General features: G+C 44.8%; 2 protein-coding genes across 2 annotated transcripts in view; one reads left to right on the top strand and one right to left on the bottom strand.

The window, feature by feature from the left end:
• Positions 1-27,907, top strand: part of ANKRD22 (ankyrin repeat domain 22) — a 472,549-nt gene that overhangs the window by 276,696 nt on the left and 167,946 nt on the right. The gene's annotated exons all lie outside the window — the stretch shown is intronic.
• LOC138472877 (lysosomal acid lipase/cholesteryl ester hydrolase-like) overlaps positions 2,890-27,907 on the bottom strand; it is a 661,393-nt gene continuing 636,375 nt past the window's right edge. The window contains exon 11 of the mRNA XM_069611276.1: positions 2,890-3,272. Coding sequence (XP_069467377.1) covers positions 3,162-3,272 — 111 coding nt within the window. The 3' untranslated portion in view covers positions 2,890-3,161. The remainder of the gene's footprint in view (positions 3,273-27,907) is intronic.

The following is a 27,907-nucleotide window of genomic DNA, read 5'->3' on the forward strand; positions in this document are numbered from 1 at the left end:
CTTAACGCTTGTGGCCAAATGGTATTTCGCAATTAACTAGAATAAAAAATACCCTTTAGGGATCAATGCATGGTTAACTAAGACTTGGCAGATATTATGCATGGATACATTTTCGTTAGCTGTGAAAGGTCCCAACTCTAAATTCAATAAAGCTTGGAGTCTTTTTCTTGCATTTCCTGCTCAAGACTATTGCGTATTGTGCTGCCCCAAGAGTATGTAAGGACCTAGTTTTGCAAATGTATGAATTGGCTTTTCTGTTGTGAGGGTAGAGACAACCCTGGACCTGAGTGCCCATCTGACCACTTCACCGAATTTGGTCTTTCTCTGCTACTTGTTTGTGAAACTGGCATCGTGGGTGTGGTTGAAGGGGAGTCAGATGTTAGGAACGTTCCATTGAAAGGATGGGAACAATTAGGCAGATTGCTTTTCCTGGAGAGGTGCTCGGAACCCAGAACACCCTTGTACTTGACGCCCTTGTATTTTGGGGGTGGCAGTAATGTGTAAAGATATAAAGTTTCTTTTCCTTTGGGTACTGCATGAGTTTGTTCTCAGTGTTGTTGAATCTTTGTAATCTGAAATAGTGCCTCATTATAACAGTGCAATCCAACTATATTGCACTGTTATATGCAATAACAATTATAACAGCAATGCCATCATACCTAGCACACCCACCCCGACCAGTAACACCTCCGGCTTCACATTCAAACCGGTTACTATACCTGAAATCCAAAAAATCATAGTATCCCTTAAACCTTCTAATTGTAAAGGGGACAGCTGCCCCGCCCAGATCATCACAGATGCTGCACGAGACCTAGCCCCCTTCATCTCCAAACTAGTAAACCTATCCTTCTCGACCAATTCTGTACCCAACAACCTGAAACAGCCCTGGGTTCTCCCCCTCCTAAAAAAACAATCTCTCGACCCGGCCATACCCGCCAATTACAGGCCTATCACTACCGTCCCTTTCCTGCTAAAAATCCTCGACAGAGTCGACTACCTGCAAATCCAAGGTTACTTGGAGACCAATCAACTGTTAGGCCTGCGTCAATCTGGCTTTCGTCCTCAACACGGAACAGAAACGGCCCTTGTTGACCTCAAAAGTCAGATTGATTACATCAAGGACAAAAACAAAGCAGCTACCCTACTCCTCCTAGACCTCTCAGCAGCCTTTGTCCTGGTTGACCACAAAATACTCTGCAACCACCTCCCTTCTGCTGCCCACTTCTCACCCTCTGCTGTCACATGGATACAATCCTTCCTAGCCAACAGAACCATGAGGGTTTTCTCATCTGTGGCTGCAGCAGACCCCATCCCCATCACATGCGGTGTCCCACAAGGGTCCTGCGTCTCCCCTACCCTATACAATATCTTTACAAAACCCCTCTTTGACAAACTGAACCATCTAGGTGTCACCTACACCAACTATGCAGATGACACCCAGATACTCCTCACCGTCACTGGCAACTACAACACTGACGCCACCAGGATCAACGAAATCTTCGCCATCATTCAGGCATGGATGGCCACACACTGCCTCTGCCTGAATGATGAGAAGACCAAGCTCCTCCTGGTCGGGTCCCCCAATAACCTACTGAAACTCAGCCCCGACTACTCCAAATTCATCATAGATGGCAACATCATTCCAGTTGTGAATAACGTGAAAACCTTAGGCTTCTACCTTGACGCCAATACCAACCTCTCTAAACAAGTTAATATGACCGCCTCAGCTACCGCCTACACGGGAAATTAATCAGGGCTTGTAGACCTTTTCTATCTACAAATAGCTGCCTCATTCTGGCGAGGGCCCTCATACAATCGAAGCTTGATTATTGCAACAGCCTCTACCTTGGTGCCAACCAAGCTATAATCAAGAAACTTCAGATCCTCCAGAATAATGCGCTGAGAGCAGCATTAAATATTCCCAGGAAAGAGCACATCTCCCACATAAGAATATCCTGTAAATGGTTATCTATTCAACAAAAAATCGACCTGAAAACCCTCTGCCTCACCTATAAAGCTTTAAATCACCCAGCCCCCCCCCAGTACCTCACCAATAAACTCTCCCTCAAGCCTAACACAAGATTCACCAGATCATCCAATACTCTCTGCCTCACCGTGCCCAGATTCTCCGCCAAAAGAGCGGGGGGCTCGAGCTTTACTGTCCTTGCCCCTCAACTCTGGAACACCCTGCCATTGCCATTGAGTATTAAAATGACCAAATCCTTCCAATTGTTCAGAAGATTAGTCATTAGTTGGCTTCTGGAGAAGGCAATCCTCAGATAAACTAAGCTCAGTCCCAACTGCATATATGGCACATACTTCGAATAGATAGACTAAGCTCAGTACCAACCTTATATATTGTACATACTTTGAAATGCTTCCTACTACCTGCCTGTACATACTATATTTGGCATCTTAACGCCACAATTGTATAATTGCTTATTTACTGTAACTATGTAACCTGTCCTTAAGCGCCCATTTACCCCTGGGTCTGGAGCGCTATACTAAATAAAACAAACTAACAAACAAACAACTGAATACATATTTTTTAAAACAATTAACTCAGGTCATCATATTCCTACGTCAGGAACTTAGCAAGTAGAGCACATATTCTCCCATTGGACGGGCATTTACGCACTGTTAGGATTTAATTATTTTATTATATACCATTGGCCTGAAAGATTTCAAAGCGTTAAGGAAATGAAATGTAATTTGTTTTTAATTTCCATAATTTTTATTAGAATTATAACAAAAATATAACTTAATAGATACGCAGAAATCCATAAGAACCAAATAAAAATAACAATCAAGCCAAATCATCAAGTTAAGTATAGACCTATACTAATCAATTTATTGGAACAAGGTAATAATAGAAACAAATAGGCAAGACTAAATAATGTAAGATAAAACAAGTGGTACAGATTCAAATAAATCTTCAAGGAGAGAACAGATAATGAAATGATCAAGACGAACAAGGAGAGACAGACAGAATACAAACAAGAGAACAATAGTATTGAGATGGGGGGACGTGGGGGTAGAGTATAGAAAGCCATTCATTAATTAGTGCAGTTTTGACATAGTAATAATAGCATCAGATGGATTAAACATAAGAGTAAAACAAACATAGGTTCAAGTACCATGTGATGAGGCATTGAAGCAATCTAAGAAGCGAATAAAAAAAGACAATTTTGCGTTGTATTTGTGGGTAGAGTCTTGATAGTTGGGCATACACAGTTCCAGTCTTTGTATGTGGCAAATGTTGTTCCACCAGCCTATAACAGAAAGGGAGCGTGAATTCTTCAAATTAGCGGCAATGAGTTTTAACCCAATGATAATAAATAAATCATAAAGTTTGTTTAAGGTATCCCAATTACTGGATTCAACTGCTAAACGGCCTAAAAAATATTCAAAAAAGACAGTGGTACATCAACCAAAAATATAAGTTTAAGATATTTCCATACATCTTGCGAGAAAGTAAAAACAAAAGGGGCCTCATTACAATCCAGGCGTTAAGGGTTTAACGGCGCCGTCGCCGCAGTTAACCCTTAACGCCTGATTACCATTTTAACGCCTGCTTTTAGCAGGCGTTAAAATGCAAGGCGCTAACCGGCCTTGGTGCTTATTACGGCACCGTAATTTACGGTGCCGTAATTAGCGCCTTCCCCACTCCCATTATGCCCTATGGGGCAAACATGGGAATGGGGAAGGGTAAATGGGGAATGGGGATTTACCGCCCCACTCACCTTGGAATGGGGCGGTAAATCCGCCATCCACCATGGAGTAAACAGAGTTTACACCATGGTGGTAAAGTAGGGAACTTACCGCCTGGGTTGTAATGAGGCCCAAGGACAGTTAAAAACATAGTTTCTAATAATAAAGTGGGAAGGTGGACTGTGTGTGTTGTCAGCAGATTTTTCTTTGTAATTAAAGAGCAAGCTGTATTTATTTCCTCCTTTGTTTGTATCAAAGATTAAGATCTTTTTCTTAGCAGAGGGCAGTGAATCGCTAGCACACGCCCGTCAGTCTTTCTGCTCTCCTCGCTCCCGGATGGCGCGCTTTCCTCGCTCGACTTCCTGTACTGCCCTGTCCCTGCTTGCTGACACACTGTGGATGGGATGGTGGCGGTGGGAAAACATTTCACGTCAGTAGCCCTCATTACAAGTCAGGCGTTAAGGGTTTAACGGCGCCGTCGGCGCCGTTAAACCCTTAACGCCTGATTCACACTTTAACGCCTGCTTTTTGCAGGCGTTAAAGTCCAAGGCGCTAAGCGACCTTGGTGCTAATTACGGCACCGTAATTTACGGTGCCGTAATTAGCGCCTTCCCCATCCCCATTATGCCCTATGGGGCAAAAATGGGAATGGGGAAGGGCAAATGGTGAATGGGGAATTACCGCCCCACTCACCTTGGAATGGGGCGGTAATTCCGCCATCCACCATGGCGGAATCCGACATGGACCATGGTGAGGGTGGGAAAAGAAGCCTTTGCAGTGTGTTGGGGTGCCTTTTGCCCATGCGGTGTACATTCAATTATGAGGCCCAAGAGTTTTGTAGTATAATTATTATTTTCTGCTACCGGTTGGTCTGTCATGCTGTAACCTTTTTGGCACTCATTTGTTCAAGCTAGAGATGGGCCCGATTCATGGAATATTTGCACTGCCGAAAAGTGACTTTGCACTACCGACACAAACCGATTCATGGAACTATGCAAAGTGTATGTTTGCTGTGCAAAGTCAGTGTAAAATCATTTTGTACTGCAAAAATGACTTTGCACTGATTTTGCACGGCAAAAATACACTTGCACAGTTCCATGAATCAGGGTTTGTGCCGGTAGTGCAAAGTCACTTTTCGGCAGTGCAAATAATTCCATGAATTGGACCCATTATCTTCAGACAAGCATCCGAGTGTCCCCATTCACTATAAGGAGATTTCCTGTACATGTAGGAAATATAGATTCTCGGGGATATCCCATCTCTGCAACAATGACTGAAAAGGATCCGTGAACTTGATGTCACCTTAACAAATCTTTGTATGGTAAAAGGCAAACACAAATGAAAGCTGTGTGCTGGCGACCTTGCTTGAGTGAAACAGAATAAACAAGTCACTGATAAATTTGAGCTGAGATGGCCGATTTGAGCAGGGCTGTAATGTAAGTGAAAGCTGAACACTCGATTGCGTGCACATGAACAAGGCTGAAAACGTAGATTTATATTCTAAAATATGCCCGTCAGAAAGAAGCAAGGTCAAGCTAAAAATGGATTAAATGTTTTTTATTCTGAATATCCATGCAGCCACTTAGCTTATAGTGAAGACCACTACAAAGGCTGCCACTATACAGTCTTTCAGCACTTTCAGCCCTTTAGACTTCGTGCAAAGAATTGTCGGCCTACAATGGTTCTGTGAAGGAAAAATGGCCAAGTCACTGGACGAAAAAGCATAATTATTTGAATCAATGTATACCTTTATCACTGTAAAGAACAATACATACCTACTTATGCTGTCATTTCACTAAAAGGGTAAATTGCAGGCACGGCACCGGCCACGTTAGTGCTTAGCTGGTGTAGGGTTCCCTGCATGTAAATTTCAACATTTGCAAGGTGGAGTGCAAAAGGAAAGAGTAAAGCTAGCGGAATCCACCTTTACTCTTTCCTTTTACGATCAGCCTGCAAATTGCGCTTTGCAGACAGCATTTACTAATGGGTCCCCTTGGAATGAACCTGTTTGAGCAGGTGTTAAATTGGGGCGATTCCATAGGAACCCATTCGTTGTACACCTGCATCAAGATTTCATGCAGGCATAAAATGAAGATTACTTTGACAATGGAGGAGGAAAGCATGACTGAGATCTTGACTCCTCTGTGCACTGCCTTCGCATTCAAAGGACTTGTAAATGGGGCAGAGGGGGAAAGGAAGGCTAACAGCATTATGCCTTGGTTTTACGCCTTTGTTCACCATATCGCCCCATGTAAAATCACCCCCAATGTGGTACAATAATTTGACAAAAACCACTGCTTTCAACATACAAGACCTTTAGTAAAGGCGTTCATTTGATGTTGTATTGAAGTCCTGATAGAAGGCGGTGGGGAAATGGCCTTAGTAATGTGGATAAGTGATCTAAGAGGGGTATCCAATGTAAAAAAGATGAAGAGTAAGAGGAAGAAAGGTTTTTTTGAGGCTAACTTTATTTCTGAATGCATGATTGAAGAAAAAGGAAATGCGTACCATGGTAAGGCCAAGTAACTAGTGAAACATCTGGAACTAATAAGGCTTTTCCTATTTTTTATTTTATTTCAATTTTATTTATTACGTGCCAAAAACCCAACAGGCACCAGGGCGCGCCAAAAACACTTGGGACAGCACTAAAAGCACAAGACAGCCTATGATGAAAATAGACCAGCAGTTCATCTATAGTAAACATTGTTAGGAATAGGGCAACACAACAGCTTGTGTTGCCCTCTACCTGAATTTTCTCCAGATGCTCAAAAGATCTACGAATGTGTGTGCAAATCATAACCTTTTTTAAGTCCTTGCCCCTCAGCGGCTGCCCTACTCTACAAAACATTATCGAAAGATATGGCCAAACCCTAATCTAAATGAGTCCTTGGCCTCTTGGCTACTCTAACCTATACTACAAAAGGTTCCAAGCGGTGGCCAACAAAGGAGTCCATAAAACCTAGTCTGAAATGTCCACCCCTAATGTACCACAACAAAACAGAAAGGTTCTCTCTGCGAGGGCTATTCCAGGCATTACTCACAGACTGGACCTTCTTCTGTCTCCCTGCATTCACAATCTCTCTCTCAAGACCTCTCGCAAGTTTCTGGCTCCTCAGGTTCTTTTTCTCATGCTTCAACTCAGCCTTATAGTATTTACTTGTCAGACTCTTACAGACTTTGTGTTTCTCGGCATTCATGTTTGTGTATTTCCCAGACATTGGGTTCCACAGCATTCACGGTTGGGTCCCGGCCAGGGCTTGGCTTCTTTAGCAGTCACTTCAGGTCTCTCCCAAACTATGGTTTTATCAGCTTTCACATCAGTTCTCTTCCAGACTTTGGGTTTCTCAGCATTCACTTTGGTCTCTTCCAGACCATGTGTTTCTCAGCATTCACTTCAGGTCTCTTCTACACGTTTGGTTTCTCAGCTTTTACCTCAGTTCCCTTTAGGTGTTTAGGTTTCTCAGCATTCACATTGGGCATCTTCTAAAACCTGAATTTGTCAGTGTTCATCTCTCCCAAACATTGGTTTATCGCCATTCACTTTAGGTCTCTTCCAGACTTTTGGTTTCTCAGCATTCACATCATGTCTCTTTCAGACCTTGGGTTTCTCCGTGTTCACATTTAGTTCTCTCCCCATACCTTAGGTTTCTCTTTGTTCACATCATGTCTCTTCCAGATCTTGAGCTTCTCTGTGTTCACATTTAGTTCTCTCCCCCTTTCAGTTTCTCCAAATTCATGTCTAGGCTTCTCCTAGTCCTGTGGTTTCTAAAGCATAATGGGTCCTTTTTGGGGGAGTAAACGTTCTTGTCCTCCTGCCAGGGCTCTTCTTTTCCGGTCTCTGTTTGGGAACATGGTGCTTGGTTCCATATTTTCACCTGCAGCCCTGCCAGTGCATCCTCTTTCCTTGGCCTGACAGAGCCTCCACTGGACTAGCTTAATCAAGCCAATCATTGCCTCTCATCTTACCTCAACATTAGCCTCGACCAAAACAATACACCTCCATTCTGAAACATTACTGCATGCCACTACAGCCCCTGCAAGTCCAGCACCTCCGCCTGACTCGCTAAACACCTCCCCCCAACAAGCTCCTTAAAGGAGCTCTATTAAACGTGCGCTCACTAGGTGCGGATGCCACGGAGGTGCATGACATCATTCTGGAACACAACCTAGACCTCATGGCACTCACCGAAACTTGGCTTCAACCAGCCTCAGGTCCGCTATTGTCATTAGCCATTCCCCCTGGTTGCACCATACTTAGATCTGACCGACAAGACATAGTGGGAGGTGGAGTAGCTATTATTGCTAAAACCTCTTTCCAACTCAGAATTAGTAGCAATGAGAAACTTGAGGGCTACAAGCTCCTTTCTCTTAAATGAACCACAGATCTCAAAACCACTATCAACCTCATGGTTTTTTTTACAGAGCACCTAGTCTTTCCAGACATCCCAGTACCCATTACTCCCCTACTCAAACCCAAAACCAAATGTATACTCTTAGGAGACATACGCCTAGGATTCAATGATTCCCAAGATCATAAAGCCATAGCCTTCACCATCACATTACAAGACATGCAGTTTGCACAATTTGTTAATGAACTGACCCACACCAAAGGGAGAATCCTTGACTGAATACTCTCTCTGAATACCACAGTCACACTGGAAAGCATCAACAACACCTTTTGGTCAGATCATTTCCTAATCCGATTTAATATTTCGACAAATTATCTGCAGGAAACCCGATCACCACCACCTATCCCAATACTAGTAAGAAACTTGCGGCAACTCACTCAAGGGAAACTCGATCCTATTATTAAACTACTACAAGATCAACCCATTACTTCCTCCAACCCATCTACCATTGCCCACTATTATAATATCTGCCTAAAACAGCCATTGATGAAGCTGCCCCTTTGAAATCCAAACTACCCCAGAACCAAACATAGTAATACCTGGTTTAATGAAGAACTCATAGAACTAAGAAGGAACAAAAGAGCGCTAGAGCCTCTTACCAGGAAAAACCCTTCGGTTGAAGCTAAAAAAGAACTCCATTCACTTACTTTGAAATACAAACGTGCCATTATCACTCACAAATCCAATACTCTTCATACACGCATCACTAATGCAGCCTCTAATGGCAAAGAATTGTTTTCCATCTTGAGAGAATTGGAAACTCCCATTGGCCTCCATTTGTAGCCCTTGCTAACAAAGCATGGCGTACGACCATTCAAAATGCCCTAGCTTCGAAAATAAACTCCCTCCAAGACAAAATCACTTCTAAAAGAAAATTACTAGAAAAACATTTGAGTTCTGCACCAATTGACCAAACTATTGCGACTGATACAACAACACAATTTCACTTCTCATTAGTCTTGCAGAATCTTGTAAGTAAAGTCATAGTTTCCCTCGAACCCTCGTTTTGTAAAGGTGACAGCTTCCCAGCCAAATTAGTTAAATCCTGCTCTCAAACTCTTAGCCCCATCATCACCAACTTAATTAATGCCTCCTTCAGTTCCAATATAGTCCCAGCTGATATCAAAGAAGCTTGGGAAACACCATTACTGAAAAAAACCTCCCTAGACCCCAGCATCCCCACCAACCACAGATCCATCACCACAGTCCCCTTCCTCCTCAAAATAATAGACGAAATTGCTTATAATCAAGTAGAAGCGCATCTAGAGAATAACTATTTAGTAGGCAAAAGACAATCGGCTTCCGACCCAAACATAGCACGGAGACTGCCCTACTTGATTTAAAAAATCAAATGGACTCCATTAGAGATGCAGACAAACTTAGCATACTTCTATTACTTGACCTGTCCGCCGTGTTCGATCTAGTGGACCACGATAAACTATGCCTATCCCTTACGAATAACTTCAAATTCTCCCCAAACGCAACCACCTGGATTAAATCATTCTTATCAGAACAAACCTCTTGAGTTGCCATAGGTGAGGAAGCTGCTGACCCCATACCAATACCGCTAGGAGTACCAGAAGGAACTTGCCTCTCTTCCACATTATACAATGCCTAAACTAAACTGCTATTCATCTATACTAACTTTGCTGATGATACTCAGATACTTATCCCTATCCCTATCACGGGTAAGAAAGATCCAGACACCATCACCATAAACAATATCTATTCCCTTATCCAAAACTGGATGGCCACAAACAGCCTTTGCCTCAACAGCGAAAAAACAGAGATACTTATCGTAGGCTCACCAGCCCAACTAAAAAAACGTCCCCAAGACTACACCTCGATCATCATTGATGACACGCCCATTCCAATTTCCAACCAAGTGAAAACTTTAGGGGTCTATTTAGACTCAAGTCTCACAATGACCAACCATATCAATTCCCTTGCATCCTCCACCACATACACAGCTAAGCTCATTTCCCTCAGCCGGCAATTCCTCTCTTCACCAAACTGCATCACGCTCACCAGAGGCCTTATTTTGTCTAAACTTGATTATTGTAACATTCTACTGTTGGTATCAACTAAGAAAAATCTAACCAAGTTACAATTGCTACAAAATAAGACCCTCAGAGCAGCCCTAGGAATAAAAGAGAATGATCACATCTCTCAAACTAAGAGACTGTCATTGGCTCTATACAAGCCAGGATTCTCTTCAAAACTCTTACTACAACACATAAATGTATCTCGCAAAATGCCCAAACATATTTAAGCACCTGCCTAAAGCGTAAAACACTGTGTAGGCTCCTTAGATCCAACAATGATTCACTTCTATGTGTCCCTCGATTCAAGAATTCTAGAACTAGAGATTCCTGCTTCTCTGTTGCAGCTCCCAGGTTATGGCATTCTCTCCCCACAAGTATCCGCAGTGAGATATCACACATCCAATTCAAGAAACATCTAAAAACATGGCTATTTAATAAATTCTAACCACCCTGTCAGATAGTATCCCTGATCATCGTTATATATATTATAGCCAAATGTGTATTAAGGTTGTCGTGAAACCTTGTTTATCATGTATATAATGACTCAAAATGTAACTTTCATCCCATGTGTGTAACTGTATTTTGTTATAACTCATGTGTACTGTGTATTATTCCTATGCACGCAATCTATTCAAGGCTTCTTACTGTAACCTACGCCGTGATACCCGAGGGTTTGGGCGTATTAACAAATACAATAAATAAAAAATAAAAAATAAGAAATAATAAAAAAACAAAAAAAAAAAAAATATATATATATATATATATATATAACGGAATCCCTGTCTATCCAGTGAGTCTGGTTTCAATCCATCTCTTTCTTCCCAGTTTTCTTGCCTTTTTGGCACTTTCCAACTTATCTTATAGTCCTTGGCTGGTAGGTGTTCATACAAGCTAGCCTCACTAAAATATTATTATTAGGCATGTTGTATTGGTCAGATTGTAAATGTTCTAAATTGATTCCTATGATGAGCTTGATTGATTGATAGGTTATTTATAATGCGCCTATACACAAGTCTTTCAAGGAGCAACCAGGCACGGAGGGGAAAACAGGCACTTCTAACAAGTCAGAGCTTCTGACAGCCTTACTGTACATGAGATGGGGGGATATTAACGTTCAGCACAACTAATAGTACAGTAAGGTTGAACATGAAAGAGTGTGGGGGCCAGGCGCTGGAAGCGCCCGGACAGGCTCAGACAGGCTGCAGCCTTTTCTGTGGGCTTTCTCCGATGGACTGCGCCTGCATTGCCTGCCCATTCAGGGGCAAGGTGAGTGCTTGAGGCAAGGCTGGTCAGTCGTTGCTGGGAGGCAGGGCGGCTACTGGAACCACACAGCCAAGCTACCTTCAAGGCAAGGGTGTGGCAGCCATGTTTGCATGGGGCTCCGTTGGTAGCAAAGGAGTCGAGTCCTTGCTGCAGATGGTGGGGTCTACAGAGATCTGGATGGGATACAAGACTGAATTGGCTGATCAGCCTTGCATGATGAAATGGGGCCCAGATAGGCTGCAGCATTTTCGGTGGCCCTTCTCTTTGGTCCTCTCCTATTGTACTGGTCGCTAAGCCTGATCATTTCTGCAGGTTTTGCATTGACTTTAGGAAAGTCAATGAGGTATCACAGTTTGACAGCTACCCGATGCTTAGGATAGATGACTTGATTGACAGGTTGGGGGATGCAGTAGATCTTTCTTCCATTGACCTAACAAAAGGTTATTGGCAGGTACCAGTCAACCCTGTAGACAAACCCAAAACCGCGTTTTTCCCTTTCCACTCCAATTGGATTATTTCAATTCAAAGTTTCACCTTTCGGGTTGCACGGCGTCCCTGCTACCTTTCAAAGACTAATGGACCATGTTCGGAGACCTTATTCTTCATTATGTGGCATCTACATAGATGACATTATCATCCATAGCAAAACCTGTCCTGAACATATGTCCCATTTGTATGAAATTACACAGGCCTTACAGAAAGTTGGGACTAACTGCTAACCCAAAGGAGTGTTGTCTTGATAGACTGCAGTAAAATACTTGGGCTTCTTTGTGGGAAATGGACTTGTCTAGCTTCAGACTCAAAAGGTTAGAGCTGTTAAAGAGATCCAAGCTCCAAAAACAAAGAAGGAATTACAAGCCTTCTTGGGCATATTTGGTTACTACTGAAAGGTCATCCCAAAATTCTCTTCCATCTCCTCCATTCTTACAGATAAACTTAGAAACGCAGATCCCCAAAAACGTAAATGGCACCTGGAAGACCAAGTGTGTTTTGACACATTAAAACAAATCCTGTGTAGTGAACCTATCTTGAAGGAGGCAGACTTCAATAGACCCTTTAGCCTACAGACCAATGCATCACATACTGGTCGTGTGGCTGGATTGTCAAAAAATCAGAATGGTATCGAACATCCTATTCTCTACATTAGCAGAACACTATTTCCCACAGAGAAGAATTATGCTACTCTGCAACTTGAAGCCCGAGCCATCAAGTGAGCTATAACCTACCTGAAATACTATCTGACGGGTCGAAAGTTTAAACTAGTTACTGACCATGCGCCCCTTAAATGTTTGAGTCTGATGAAGGATACCAATGCTAGAGTTATGCGCAGGTTTTTAGATTTACAGTCCTATTGTTTTTCCGTTGAACTTCATAAAGGAAAAGAACAAGGTAATGTGGATTTCCTTTTACGATTCCCAATAGAGACTGTAAAAACCAATGACATTAGGGGAAGGCTATGTAATGAATCAGAGATGCTTCCCCGAGAGAACCTGTCCTGGGACTCTTCTCGTGCGGCCAGGGAAAGGCAGACGCTTCCTGATCCTAACCCTGGAGGTGGCGCTCTGCGGGAGGATCACATGAGGGGGGAATCAGGTCAGGAGGAATGGGAAAACACCTTTACTAACTTTCCCAGAGACCCTGCAATCTTAATGGCCTACTGTAAATTGAAACTGTGAAAGAAAACAGTCATTTGAACATTGGGGACTTCAAGTGACATTAGGGGAAGGCTACGTAATGACTCTGGTGGCAGGCGAGCACCAGAGTGTCCCTGGTGCTGGGAACGCTCCTCTCCCGACTAGTGCGGGCCACAGGAAGTGGACCATGTTAGGAAAAATCTGCCATGTAGAAGGAAGCAGAGGAAGCAAATGTCACACTGGCAGCGGAGCGAGCGGGCGCCTATGCAGAAACCGGTGAGTTCACTGATACTGTGCAACCCCGGAAGGCTCCGTAATCACCCTCTGGCCATTAGTGATAACTTTGAATACCGAACTGATGTACAGAATGAAAGTGGCAGACAAAGAATAATTTTGAACACCTAACTGATACAAAGAAGCTAAAGTGGCAGAGCTTTGGTAACAGACCAGAAGGGTATAATTATACGTATAACGAACAAAGCAATTGCCAAAACGTAAGAGGGCAATATTAAAAGAAGTGAACCAGAACCAATATTGCCAAAGCCAAGAGAGGGTAATACTAGAGCCAGTTGACAAGAACCATCATTGCCAAAGTCAAGAGAGGGCAGTTCAGAAACAAGCTGAGTGTAACTCATCTTGCCAAAGAGAGAAAGAGGCAAGAGTTGTAAAAGACCCAAACAAGCATTGCCTAAACCAAAAGTCTAACCAAAGAGAAGCAAGTGTAATAGAAAGCCATTATAAATACTTGGGTGATGTAGGAGTGGGAAAACAAAAGTGGCAGGAGAACAACCTTCCTAATAGAAAGGGTTCAGTGGAGGGGAGCAGAACCTTGGTTGCATGTGGCAATCACAAGTGTGTAGAAAATGGCACCACTGTGTCTGATGTCTTCCCGGATGAAGTAGTCAACACTGATGTCGTTGAAAGTCAAAAAATGTGGTGAAGGTGTTTGAAGTAAACTTTACAATGAAGTACTTGTAGTAGTGCTAAGAGCTTTTAGTCCTGGCAGGCAAGTATAACAGGGCATGGACTTTGTAGTGGTAGACCTGCCTAGTGAGTGGACTAGGTAGAAGTAATTAAAGTCCTGCAGTGTGCTTATAAGCTGTGAAGAAGAAGGGGCAAGACCACTTACATATGTTGTGTACTGTTGTGGAATCATGATACAGATAAACTGTGGAAGTATTTTTGTTTTCTTAGAAGAAGTTGTGTTGAACTATTTTTCTACAAGTGGAGAGACAAAGGGCCTAATTACGAGCATGGAGGTAAGCAAAAAAGGAAGGCAGAATGGTAATACCCGCATCGAGTACCGGTCCGGGCCATTGCGAGCCGCAGACCCGGCAATACCGCCACCGCCTGTACCATGCCCCTTCATACCGGCATGCGTGCGTACACGCGCCCTTCGTGGCGGCAAATCCAGGATGCCGCTAACAGGAGGACATCACAAGTCATGCGGCCATGCACCTACCGGCATCCCCAAGGCGGTAAATAGGGGCTGGACGATGGTGTTATTACAGGCATTGCGGATCACCCATAAATAGCAACCTGCTGTGTACCCAACAGCCACAGGTGCAAACAATCACCACAGCTGCAGGCAATGGAGCCTGTCCCAGCACAAAAGGAGCACACCCACACACCACACCCCTTCCGACACCAAAATGATGCCACTTGCTGTTGCAATTCTGGGGCTGGAAGACATGCCTGTTCTGCTACACCAGCAACAACAACAACAGCCAGCACAGATGAGAAGGAGGATGAGACAGGCCCAGCAAGTTCCACCAGTGCAGGTAGTGGTAGCACATAGGCAGCCACCAATCCCTCAAATCAGAGCCAGTGCATTAAACCTAACCCCTGTGCAGATCCACACCCTGTACCGGTTGGACCGTGACACCATCACCACCACCGTGGACATGACACACAACGACATCGTCAGCTTGATAGAAATCTGCACTGCCATCCCCCCTCTACTGTGCTCTACTTCCTGGCCACAGGCACCTACTAACACACAGTGGGCCAGCTGCATGGCATATCACAACCTCTCTTCTCGCGCATGCTGACCCAAGTGCTGGATGCCCTCCTGAAGCACGCAAGCAACCACATATTGGCCAGGAGCTCGCTGACACGAACATTGGCTTCCATGCAGTGGCAGGCATGCCCAATTGCATCGGTGCCCTCGACTGCACCCATATAGAATGTGTGGTCCCTCATGCCATGGAGGTGGTGTACTGCAATCATAAGCAATACCACTCCATCAGTGTGCAGATGGTATGTGACTCCAGCAAGATCATCACACATTGTTGTGCCCGATTTCCTGGATCCACACATGATGCCATGGTGCTGCGGAGCTCCTTGCTACATGGTGCGACATGCTGGACGACGTGCCTGGCTGCTTGGTAAGTTGCCTGACAGGCCCATGACAGTGCAGTGGGGGGATGCATACCCCAGCTGGGTGATATTGGGGGGTGGGGGCATCCTCCAGCTGGGTGAGATTAGGGGTGAGGGGGATGCATACCCAAACTGGGTGAGATTGGGGAGGGATGCATACTCCAGCTGGGTGAGATTGGGGGGGATGCATACTCCAGCTGGGTGAGATTGGGGGGGATGCATACTCCAGCTGGGTGAGATTGGGGGGGATGCATACCCCAGCTGGGTGAGAGTTTGTGGTGAGTGCACAATGCAAATACAGCAAAACAATGTGGCCCTGAACATCCCAACCTGAACATGACACAGCAATGTTATGTTATGTAATGTTATCAGTACTTGTATAGCGCACCATCACCAACGGAATTGGTTCCCACGTGCTCTGGCGGATCTGTAAACAGGAAGGGTGGGGGGTAGGGTTAGTCGGGAGGAGGGAAGAAGGAGAGTGGGAGATGTGGTGTGCTGTTGGCAGCTTCAGCTCGGTTGACACCAAGCGCTGGGCTTTGGTGCTAGTATCGGATCGGATGAAGGCCTCGAGTGCTGTGGGTGAAGTTTATGTGTTATTTCTGCGGTGTGGTAAAGTGCGTGCGGATTGCTGGGAGGGAGATGGTTTTGTGTGGGTTTAAGTAAGCAGAAGATTGAGGATTGGGTTAGTGGGGTCTGTATCCAGGTTCAGGTACTTACGATTCCGTTAGAGTTGTATACCTGTGGGTTCGGATGTTGCTGTGGGTTCGGATGTTGCTGGTTCCTGGTGGCTGACTGGATTTGGTGGTGTTGTGCTGGTCCAGCTGTATCCTATTGAGTATAGTATGGATTAGTGGGTGTGTCTGAACCTAATCTTCAGGTGTGGGACCGGGTGGGTGATATCTATTCTTAGGTAATCTAGTGTGACCCAGGTCAGTTAAGGCTTTGAGTGGTTTAGGATTGCGGTCATGTTGAAGTGTTGTCCTAGTGGGTCCGTCTTGGTGAGCGTTTGTATTCAGACGTTCGTATCCTTCTGTCGTGACTAATTCTTTGATTTCCGTGGAGAGAACATCCTGAGACTGCTCTTTAGTTGTAGTTTGTGTGGTGGGGCATTGTGCTTCCTGCTTTGTATTGGTGGGTCGTGTGTAGTGATGAAACAACATTCTGTTTCTCACCCATTGCCTTGGGCCCGTGATGCAGTGCTTCCTTTTCCTCTCTATGAGTTTTTCTAAGGGCTGATGGGGAAGGTCATAGTTAGGTCCATGTCCTCTTGATGATTTGTTCTAGTTTTTCTGTCTTAGTTTGCTATGTTTACTGTCTTTGGTCGTATTGCAAGTGTCTCCCGTTTGGTCCTTTAGTATGCCGTTGGATAGTTGCCTCAGATTTTCCCATTGATTGATTGGTGCGTATCGCGGTCACTCTACGTTCGTTGGTGTTTTTTGGTATGTCGGTGCCCCTGTGGCCTGTCTTTCTAGTTATGACGTGAAGAGCCAGGTTTTGATTAATTTCCTGAATAATAGGTGGTTTCTAGGGTTACGTATGTACTTTGGAAGGTCGTTCCAGGTTTTCGGGGCTTGGTGAGAGAAGGAGGATCCTCCAAGTTTTATTTTGTTGTAGGGCTTCGGTTCCAGGCGGATGTCCATGCTTGATCTGAGCGTTCTTGTTGGTCGATGTATGCGCAGTTTGTCTCTTAGGAACTCAGCGCCTTCGTTGTGTACTGCTCTCTGCGTAATGCACATTGTTTTGAATTGTATTCGTTGTTTTATCGGTAGCCAGTGTAGTGTTTTCAGCGCTGGTGCACTGTGTTCTCTTCGGGGTAGTTTCAGAAGTAGTCTGGCTGCAGCGTTTTGAATGCGTTGTAGTTTTTTTAGGAGTCGTTCAGGCATGCCTAGGTATAGGCTATTGGCGTAGTCTACTTTGGACATGACGAGGGTAATGATGGTGGTCGTTTTTTTGGCGAACGATATGAATGGTAAGATTCTCTTTGCCACTCGCAGGAGGAAGAAGCATTTCCTGAGGTGAGCATTTACTTGTGGCTCTAGCGTGAGATTATTGTCCATCAGAACCCCCAGGTTTTTTACAATCGCAGAGGGTGCTGGGGTAGTCCCAAGTTCTCTTGGCCAAGGGATGAATTGGTTTTCTCCTCCATTTTTTGTGACGGTCATTATTTTGGTTTTGCCTGGGTTGATTTTGAGGGAATTGGAGTTCATCCAGAAGAATACATCGCAGAGGCAGTTTTCTAGCGTTGAGTTTCTTTCCGGGTTGTCTTGTATTTTGAAGATTATTTGTGTATCGTCAGCGTAGTTGTAGCAGGTGAGGCCGTGGCTTTTGATGATTCTGATAAGTAGATACAGGAAGATGTTGAATAGTAGCGGGGAGAAGGATGATCCTTGTGGTACTCCACAGGTGGAAACTCTTGGGCTGGATTTGAAGGGTTTCATCCATACAGTTTCCATTCTGTTTGTTAGGAAAGATTTGATCCATAGTAGGGCATTGTCCGTTATTCCAAGTGCTTCTAATCTCGTTAGGAGGGTGTCATGGTCGACTGTGTCAAATGCTGCCGATAGGTCTAGGAGTATCAAGGCAGTGCTGTTGTCCGAGTCTGCGTTGGTTTTTAGATCATCCCATATTGAGAGTAGAGCTGATTCCGTTCCTCTAAGTGGTCTGAAGCCAACTTGTGCCTGGTCTAGTAGGCCGTGCTCTTCTATAAACTCTTGGGTCATTTTGTATATGTACGTTTCGGGAAGCTTGGCTGTATACGGGATGTTGGGGATAGGTCAGTAGTTGGAGAGGTCCTCTACGTTTCCCGCTGTATCTTTGAGTAGTGGCCTGATGTATGCAGTTTTGAAGGCTTGTGGCACTTTCCCAGTTGCGATGGAATGGTTGAGGACATTCCTGTGATATTCCATGGGCGTTCCTTGTTTAAGAATTGATTTGTGGCCATGGGTCATGGGGGGACCCTGAGTTGTTGCTTTCATTCACCAGTTTGACGAATGTCTCCACTGATATTTCTGGAAAGCTTTGTAGTTTGTTTGGGTGCTCCTCCCGGGTGTAGGTTGGGGCTGTGGTCAGATCAGACGGTCTGCTTTGAATGGTTTGTTGGATGTTAGTGATTTTGTTTTTGAAGTGGTCCGCGAGGTTGTTGCAGAGTTTTGTGGACAGAGTTGGTGTTTTGTTACATCCTGGAGGGTTTTTGAATTTGATTATGATTTTGAAGAGCTCTTTTTGGATGTTTGGTGCTTCGAAGATTCGGTTGTCGTAGTGTTTCCCCTTTGCTTTTTGTATTTCCTTTTTGTAAACCCGGTTGTGTTGTAGGAATTTCAGTTTGTTTGCCGCATCGTTTTGTTTTCTCCAATCAAGTTCTAGTTTTTTTCTTTTCATGGTGCACAGTAGTTGGGTGAACCATTTTGCCATAGACCGTTTATTAGATGAAGCAAAGGGTTTTTCTTTGGCGATGTTGTCTATAGTAGTTATAATCCAGGAATGCAGCATGGTTACCTTTTTGTCCAGGTCATCTTCTTCCATGAATGTTGGGTGTGGTTTGTTTAGGTCCAGGTTGGAGTTTTTGATGGTTCTCCAATTTCTTCTCATGGTTTTCGTTGTTTTGTCCGGTTGATTGATTGTTGGCACGGTCATTTTGATTACGAAGGGGATGATGAGGTGGTCGCTCCAGGGTATTTGAATTGGGGGTGCCGTGGTGAGGAGTAGTTTGTTGGCGAAGATTGCGTCAAGTGTATGCTCTGCCGAGTGGGTTGCTCCTTTGACTAGTTGTTGTAGGTTCATCGCTGCTAGTTGGCTGGTTAGCGATTTTTGTATGGTTGTGCTTTCTCCTTCAAACCAGATGTTGAAATCTCCTAGGACTATCAGGTGATTGTGTTTGATGGCTAGGACGGTGATTTCTTCTGTGAAGGAGTTTACGAAGGTTGCATCGTAGGTTGGTGGTCTATATATTAGTACGAATTTCAAGTTTGTTTTGGATGTTACTGCTAGACGTATGATTAGGGATTTACATTTATCAATGATTAGTGGGTCTTCCAATTTGATATCCAGGTGTTCTTTGTGAATGATTGCCAGCCCTCCCCCTCTTTTGGTTTTTCTGTTTGATTGGACGCATTTGAAGTATTCAGGTAAGCAGTTGTTGAGTGTGATCTTGTAATTGTCGTCTAGCCAGGTTTCTGTTACAAATAGGATGTCGATCCCTCCGTCGCAGAGCAGATCGTATATCTCAGTGGCATGTTTCGACATTGATCTTGCATTGATGAGGTTGCAGTGGATCTTATTGGTGTGGTTTTGCTTGTTCGTTGTACCTTGTTTTGGTTTGTGGTCGTTTGGTTGTGGGGCATCATTGTTGGTGTTGATTGTGGGTGGATGAGGATCAGCGAACGTTGTAGGTTCAATGTAGGAGGGCGTATGAGGATCAGCGGAGGCTGCATCTTCATTGAGGTGGTCTGCTAGATTGAAAGCTTGGCTGTTCAGTGGTGTTGCTTCTACGTTTGTGCTGGTTTGGTGAAGGTCCATGAAGGTTTCTTCTTCATTGAATTGGTCAGTTAGGTTCATGTTTGGGTTGTTGGTTATAAGATCTTCTTCGTCATTATGTCCGGTATGGCGCGGGTGTTGGGGGTGTCCTTCTGTTCTTGTGATGTATGGGGTGATGGGGTCGGACTCTGGCCACCTTCTTGGGTGTTCCCGTCTTTTTTCTGGTTGTCTCGGGATTTTCTTTGTCTGTCTTGATGTCTCATTGTCATTGGGGTATCCTGGTTCTGGGGTTGTTGCAAGGTATGGTGTGAGATATAGGGAGTTTTCCCTTTGGAGTTTTGTTCTGGTCGTTTTGGTTTTGGGTATTGTGTTTCTTCTATATGAGGTTGTTGCTTCGATGGTAGGTTGGATTTGTGTGCCTGTTTCCAGTGCGGCCTTGTCTTGTGCCCTTTCTCTGCGTCCTTTTCTGGTCCGGGGCATTTTGGTGCTCAGTGCGGAGGTGCTGGTTGAGTGGTTGGCTGCTGTGTCTTGTGATGGGAGTGCCAGTGTTTCTTCTTGTATTGGTAGGCTTGGGAGCTTTTGTGCCGTCTTTGCTTCCGGTGGGTTGGTTTGTGTGTCCTCTGAGCGCTGTCTGGTAGGGGTTTTAGTGCTGGCCGTACTGTTGTCAGGGGTGTAGGTCGAAGTTCAGTGCTGTCTGTGTATGTCTCTCTGAAAGGATAAGGGCGGCTGGAACTATTCTATCACAGTCTAGTCCTCTCTGGGCGTATGTTAAGGTGGTTAAGCTAAGTTTGTGCTTGAGGCTAGTTCTTACTATGTTCTGGAGTCTCGTATGGTAGGCGGGACCCTAAGGAGTATTGCAATCCTTATGATTCAAATTAAGGAGCGGAGTCCCTGCTAAATTTGGGAGACCTGTATAGTTGTAGAGAGACCTATCGCTGTAATCTGAATGGCAACAATACAATTTTGGAATAGAACCCCAGATAGTTTTTGGGAGACCTGTATAGTGGGAGAGAGGCCTATCAATGCAATCTGACTATCCTATAATACAATTTATCAAAGCGACCTGACTGTCGTACAATGCAATTTTGGAATAGAACCCCTAATAGTTTTGGGAGACCTGTACAGTGGGAGGGAGGTCTCTCAATGCAATCCGAATATCACAATACCGTCTGGGAACAAAACCCCTGCCAGTTTTGGGAGGCCTGTGTAGTTGGAGAGCGGCATATCAATGCAATCTGACTATCATACAATACAATTTATCAAAGCGATCTGACTGTCATACAATGCAATTTTGGACTAGAACCCCTAATAGTTTTGGGAGACCTGTACAGTGGGAGGGAGGTCCCTCAATGCAATCCAAACATGTAGTACAACTTGGGGACAGAACCCCTGTTGGACTTGGGGGACCTGTATACTGTGAGAGAGTCCTAACTATGCAATCTGAAAGTTATACAATGCAATTTTGGGGACAGAACCCCTGCTAAATTCGGGAGACCTGTACAGTGGGAGAGAAGCCCATCAATGCAGTCCGAATATCATACGATGCAATTTTGGGGACAGAACCCCCGTCAAGTTTGGGAGACCTGTATAGTGGGAGAGAGGCCTATCAGTGCAATCTGAATATCATACAATATAGTTTCCGAGCAGGTTTAGGAGACCTGTATAGTGGGAGAGAGGCCTATCAGTGCAATCTGAATATGATACAATACAGTTTGGGAGCAGGCCTGTATAGTGTGTGGGAAGCCCACCAATGCAATCTAAATATCATACAATACAATTAGGGGTGGAACCCCTGATACATTTTGGAGACCTGTATAGTGGGAGAGAGGCCTACCAATGCAATCTGAGTGTCACGATACAGTTTGGGAATGGAGCCCCTGGTAAGTTTGGGTGACCTGTAAAGTGGGAGAGAGGCCTATCAATGCAAACAGAACATCACGCTATGCAGTTTGGGGACAAAACCCCATAACAATTTTGGGCGCCTTTATTGAGAGACCTATTAAAGCAATCAGAATATCATACAATACAGCTTGGGGATAGAACCCCTGATCATTTTGGGAGAGAGGCCTATCAATGCAAACAGAATATTATACTAAGCAGTTTGGGGACAGAACACCTGATCAATTTGGGGGACCTGTATATGGGGGAGGAACCTATTGGTGCAATCTGAATATCATACCATACAATTTTGGAACAGAGACCCTGCTAAATTTTAGAGACCTGTGTATTGGTAGAGGCGCCTAGCAATGCAATCTGAATTTCACACAATATAGTATGTGGACAGGACCTCTGATAGATGTGGGAGACCTGTAAAGTGGGAGAGAGGCCTATAAATACAATCGGAGTATCATACAATTCGATTTCGGAACGGAAACGCTCCTAAATTTGGGAGACCTGTTTATTGGGGGAGAGGCCTATCTATGCAATCTGATTATCACACAATACAACTTGGGAACAAAATCCCTGATAACTTTGGAGACCTGTGTAGTGGGAGAGAGGCCCATCAATGCAATCTGAATATCTTACAATACAATTTTGGAACAGAAACTCTGATAGATTTTGGAACTGTTTTATATTGGATTGTTAGGTGGCTAGGATTATTGGATAGAGTGGTTGATCTACTCCTAACCCAGGCCACTCCTACCTTACTGGTCCTTGTAGTTGATGGTTGACAGCTGGCACCTGTCTTCCCCTGTGGACTCCTGCCGTCACCTCCAGGAGCCGCCTCTGTTGGGGCCGACCTTGGCCCTGGGGCTACCGGGCAGAGGGCTGCACTGGAAGACCAGTGAAGACGGCTTCCCAGTGAAGGAAGGGAAGCAGGGGTTGGGGGAGAGAGGAAGTGGTCAGCAACGGCGCTGGAATGGGCAGAGGAAGTGAAAGCTATGGGCCCAGGGGCTCTCTGGAAGCGGCCGCAGTTACCTGCCTCTGGGGTGGGGTGAGACGGTTGAATGAGGATGCAACTCTCACCGTGCTTCTGGACCAAATCAAGATGTCACACAGAACTAAGCTCCAATCAGCGCTCAGAAGCGGGATGGGAGGCGGGTGGGCTGGATGGAGTCCAGGAAGGGGAGCTGGGAGGGATGTGGCGAGCTGGGGAGGGAAGCAATGCCATACAGAAATGCAGCACAAAAATGACAATATGCCAGACGTACAAGCAGGCCACATCCCTTGACTGCACATCAAATTAGCATACCCTCTGCGACACAATCCAGCAACATGCAGTGAGTATGCGTAATGTACATGAATGCAGCAAAGCACAACACAGGACATGCACCCATGAGTGGTAACAAAGAATTCCCACCGAGGGTATACACTGATTGTCACTGGCCCACCACCACAGTTGTACTGCACGCCACCATTGGAATGTCAAGCGATGGATGACAACACATGAATACACCTGTGCCAATGCCGCTAGTGGGAATACATACAGAGTACTATACATCACCAATATGGGTGCAAAAACATTGTTCTGCATCCACAGTACATCTGCATCAGCATGCAAGTGAACACCCTGCATCATCTGGACAATGCAATACACACCTGCAGACCATAGTACAGCACACATTGCGTCAAATGAACCTGTGTGCATACATCCAGGGACATGTGCATGTCAACACCAAATAGCTGCGGCCATGACAGCGATTTCTAAAGGTGTCATGTCAGATATTCACTCACACATACCTCATTGTGCTCCCATGCAGGTGATGGTACCTCCTCCCATATTTCTTTTTTACGCAGTTGGGCTGCGCGCTTTAGGTCATTAGCAAAGACCTCATTGGCATGGGCTACCAGCGTGTCCGCTAACATATTCAGCTCCTCGTCCGAGAACCTCTACTTGCGCATGCGGGGGGTGGTCTTCCTAGTAGCTTTGGACATTGTTACTTGATTCGGCCTGCCCTCCACTCTGTACCAGTGCTGTGTTCGGAGGATTGCAATGGATTGCGTTTTTTAAGATGGCTGCCGGCGCATTTCCCGTTCCGGCGCGATGACGTTACCCGGTATTTACATGATAGTATTGCCGGGTCCATTATTAAGGAGTTGCTCCGCGGCGGAGGCGGCATCAGCGGGTTCCGTGATGGCACTATCGGGGGGTTGGGAGGTCTTTAGCGGCTTGGCGGTGCAGCCATTACCGGAATGGGCGCTCGTGCGTGCTTGCGCTCTCGTAATCAGCTGCTATTAGCAGTGGCGAGGGAACAAGGAAGCGCTACGAACACCATGCCGGTAATGACTGTGTTTTTACCGCGATTCTCGTAATGAGGCCCAACGACTTGTCGTTTATTTTGAACTGTTGATCAATGTCCAAGTAAGAGACTTTTGGAGCAAGAAGAACTTCATCATAGGAACTGTGTTGTGAGACAGAATTTTCCTATTTGTTTTGAACTGTTGATTGAAAAAGGTTTGCTTTTGTATTGATAGTCAAATATTCTTAACATCATGCGTAACAAGCTAGACATTTGTGGCAAATAATCTCTATACCTAAGCAACCATATTACACAACGTCTTTTAGTGTGTCTCTTAAAGTGCTGAAAATGCAGTGCTGTAAAACAGGATTTTATTTCTTGCACTTCTAGTTTTCCATTCAGGATATTCTTTTGACTTACAATCTTTATATATGTCATATAAACATATTAACAGGATTTCCACATTGTCAGGTTGGTTTACTATTCAACTTGTATATTTTGCAAGTAAACTGTGCAAAACAGTAATATTGTAGACCTTCAAACTCAAAACATATTTGTATCCAGTAAAGCTTGGAAGGTATTTGGTTAAGTGCTTACATTGCAAAGTGGGTTAAGATTTCAGATGCACTGCTTAACCAAAGCATGGGGATCCTGGGAAAATCAGTTTGTCATTTAATCGTGTGTCCTTAGACATGATAACGTTCACAGTATTTGAAAGAAAGACTCCATTACAGTGGGGGCACAAATGATGATTTTAGGGCTACAACGGTATCTCCTTGTGCTCCTCTATTAGTAGTGTACCCAGGGCCATCAGCTAGAATTGTGTTATTGTTGCACTATCCCTCCCTCAGTCCTATATCACTTGATTTGACAGGAAGATATATAGTTTCACCAGGCAGTCAGTGCACCAGCAATTCTATTATAGAACACTGACGGTGACAGAACCAACATTAATTTACTCCCCTGTTGCTGTCATTCACCGAAGTTGCTTCAGATATCCAGTATACTGCCTCACAGGAGAATGATTGAAAAAACACTTTGCTATGTCCTATTATGTTATGTTATTGAGTCTCATACAGCACACCTTCTGCCATTTGAATGGTTTATTGTAGCTTCACCTGCAAGAGGTGGGGTTGGTAACTAACAGGGTAGCCAGCAAGATAGCTCAGTGGGCTCAGTGGGTTGAGTGCTCACTGCAGCGATCTATGCGTGATCTCTAGGTCACAGGTTTGAATCTCGGCAAAGTCAACTCAACCTTTTATTCTTGCGAGGTCAACAAATGAGTACCAACTTTGGTTGGGTGATATTGTATGTAAATATGTTCTATGTAAAGCACTTTGGTGAAAGCGCTATATTAATAGCACATCATTAACCGGTCAAGCAGGGGAAGGTTGCTCTGTTACAATGTCAATGTCTGCAGATCTAAAACGAAATGGCTCTCTAAGGGGTGTACATTTTAGATATGTTGTGAGCTGTTGGAGATGTGGTTAACATGCGCTCCAGGCTGCTAACATCAATTGGTTGTGTGGCTGTCTTTGGTTGTGACAAAATGACTACTGACATGCAGGAGTCCAAGGATGAGTTGGAGCTGAACTGCCTCCTCAGCCCTGACATTACTACAAACCAACTGTGATCACAATCATAAATGTGAAACAGGCACAATCAAGATATTGGCCCTCATTACAACTCAGGTGGTGGACCATGGTGCTATTAGCACCATGGTCCATGCCGGATTCCGCCATGCTGGATGGCGGAATTACCGCCACATTCCAAGGTGAGTGGGGCGGTAATTCCCCATTCACCATTTGCCCTTCCCCATTCCCATTTTTGCCCCATAGGGCATAATGGGGATGGGGAAGGCGCTAATTACGGCACCGTAAATTACGGTGCCGTAATTAGCACCAAGGTCACTTAGCGCCTTGGACTTTAACGCGTGCAAAAAGCAGGCGTTAAAGTGTGAATCGGCGCCGTTAAACCCTTAACGCCTGACTTGTAATGAGGGCCATTATCTCCTTTGCCTTTTGCGGTAACGTGAGCAGAGAGCAGGCTATACTCTTAAGAATGGTGTGAATGTGATAACAGTAAAACCCAAACAGCAGTAGTATAACAGCCAAAAATAAAGGAATGTCTAATGAAGTTTCTTTACAATTATGTCTACTTTAAATAAACACACCAATATGCAATATCACTGTACTAGAAAACCACACCAATGGAAAGAATACAGAAAATGCTGAATTTAGATAATGCAAGCACTCTGGGTCATGTAGCAAGGGTGAAAGGCCGGAAACTGCAATGTCTCCTAAAAAAGGATATGTCTTCATACAAAAGGTGCAAATGGGTGGCTTATCAGTCACTAGTGTCCCAAAATTGGACCAACGTGACTTGGGTATCTCTACAATACTTTTTTCAGTTCTGGGGGAGGGGGTTTGATGGCATCAAACCAGGCTTCAGGATTCTGTCTTTGTGGCTCGAAGCAGGTTCGGATGCAGTGAGTCATGCTTTTCCAGGCGGTGAGCTAGCGTTGAGTTAGTTAAAAGCAGAGAACCATGTTGTTCGAAGACAGCATTTGAGCGATGCAGTTCCGAGGGCTAACCAGGATCGGTGCGAAGGTCGAGCTGGTTTGAGATGTTGTTAACATATGTATCGGGATAGCGAGTGACGCAATGCTTCCTATGGTTCGAGTAGAGGACCCATGAAGTTCGAAGCTTTTATCTGACAATCCAATATGATGTTCGATGGGGTGGCAGTTCAAAGTCATCCACAGCGATGAAATGGTTGCTTGATGCGGTACCGAACTGGTTAGCTGAATGCAGCAACAGCTGTTCGAAGATCAGGTCCATAGGTCCTGATCAAGAATCCAGCCGCTTGGCTTCTTCTGGTGCTGTGAGTCCCAATCCAAGGGCTCAGAGACAAGATTTGTCAATTTTCCCTTCACTCCCACCGGGTTGGCATCTGGAAGAGAGTCCTTTATCTCCTATGAGGAGACTGGGTACCGATTCAGCTGCTGGAGAGTGCAGGAATTGGCCCAACAGCAGGTCACCCCAATTATTCCCTGAGGATGGTTAGGGAGCAGAGCTTGCCTCTGCCTTTGAACACCAGTCTTCACCTCTGGCAAATGGCTTTGGAAATAACTGCTCTCCCCCAAGGTCCAAAAGGATTTCTTCTGTACTTAAGAGTCCAAGACAAATCTAGGAAGCAATGGGAAACACCTTCTTTTTAAAGGTAAAAGGCCACAGGGAATTGGATAAAAACAAGCCTGCTTTAAAGGGTCCAAACCCTTTCACTGTCAAGCTGACAAGTGACTTTTGTCTTCTTGGGTATTACCCAAAGTGCTTTGCTCTGCAGAAAGTGTAGGAGACGCGAAGGAAAAGAGAAGCACACAGAGAACCAAGATGGAGGTTATCAAACTAGACAATTGTAATGCGCTCCTAGCCGGCACCTCCAAAAAAAACCTATCTAGGCTCCAAACAACCCAAAACAATGCTCTCAGAGCAGCCCTTAGCATACCAAAAAGAGAGCACATCACACAAGCCAGAAAGACAGCTCACTGGCTTCCAGTCAAAGACCGTATCTCTTTCAAAATTCTCACAACCACCCATAAATGCATCAACCTCTCAGCTCCCCCTTACTTATCTGACACGATAGGTAGATCTCATTCCATGAGACCAAGAAGATCTCAATACACCAATCAACTAGCAATACCTCACATCAACAGAACCAAGGCAGGAGGCATAGGCTTCCCCTTCCTCACACCCAAACTCTGGAACTCTCTGCCTTCTGACCTCAGAGCTGATACATCTCTACTTTCC

This window comes from Ambystoma mexicanum, chromosome 8 (genome assembly GCF_040938575.1).
Source record: "Ambystoma mexicanum isolate Mex_15411 chromosome 8, UKY_AmexF1_1, whole genome shotgun sequence".
In the NCBI taxonomy this organism is placed as follows: Eukaryota; Metazoa; Chordata; class Amphibia; order Caudata; family Ambystomatidae; genus Ambystoma; species Ambystoma mexicanum.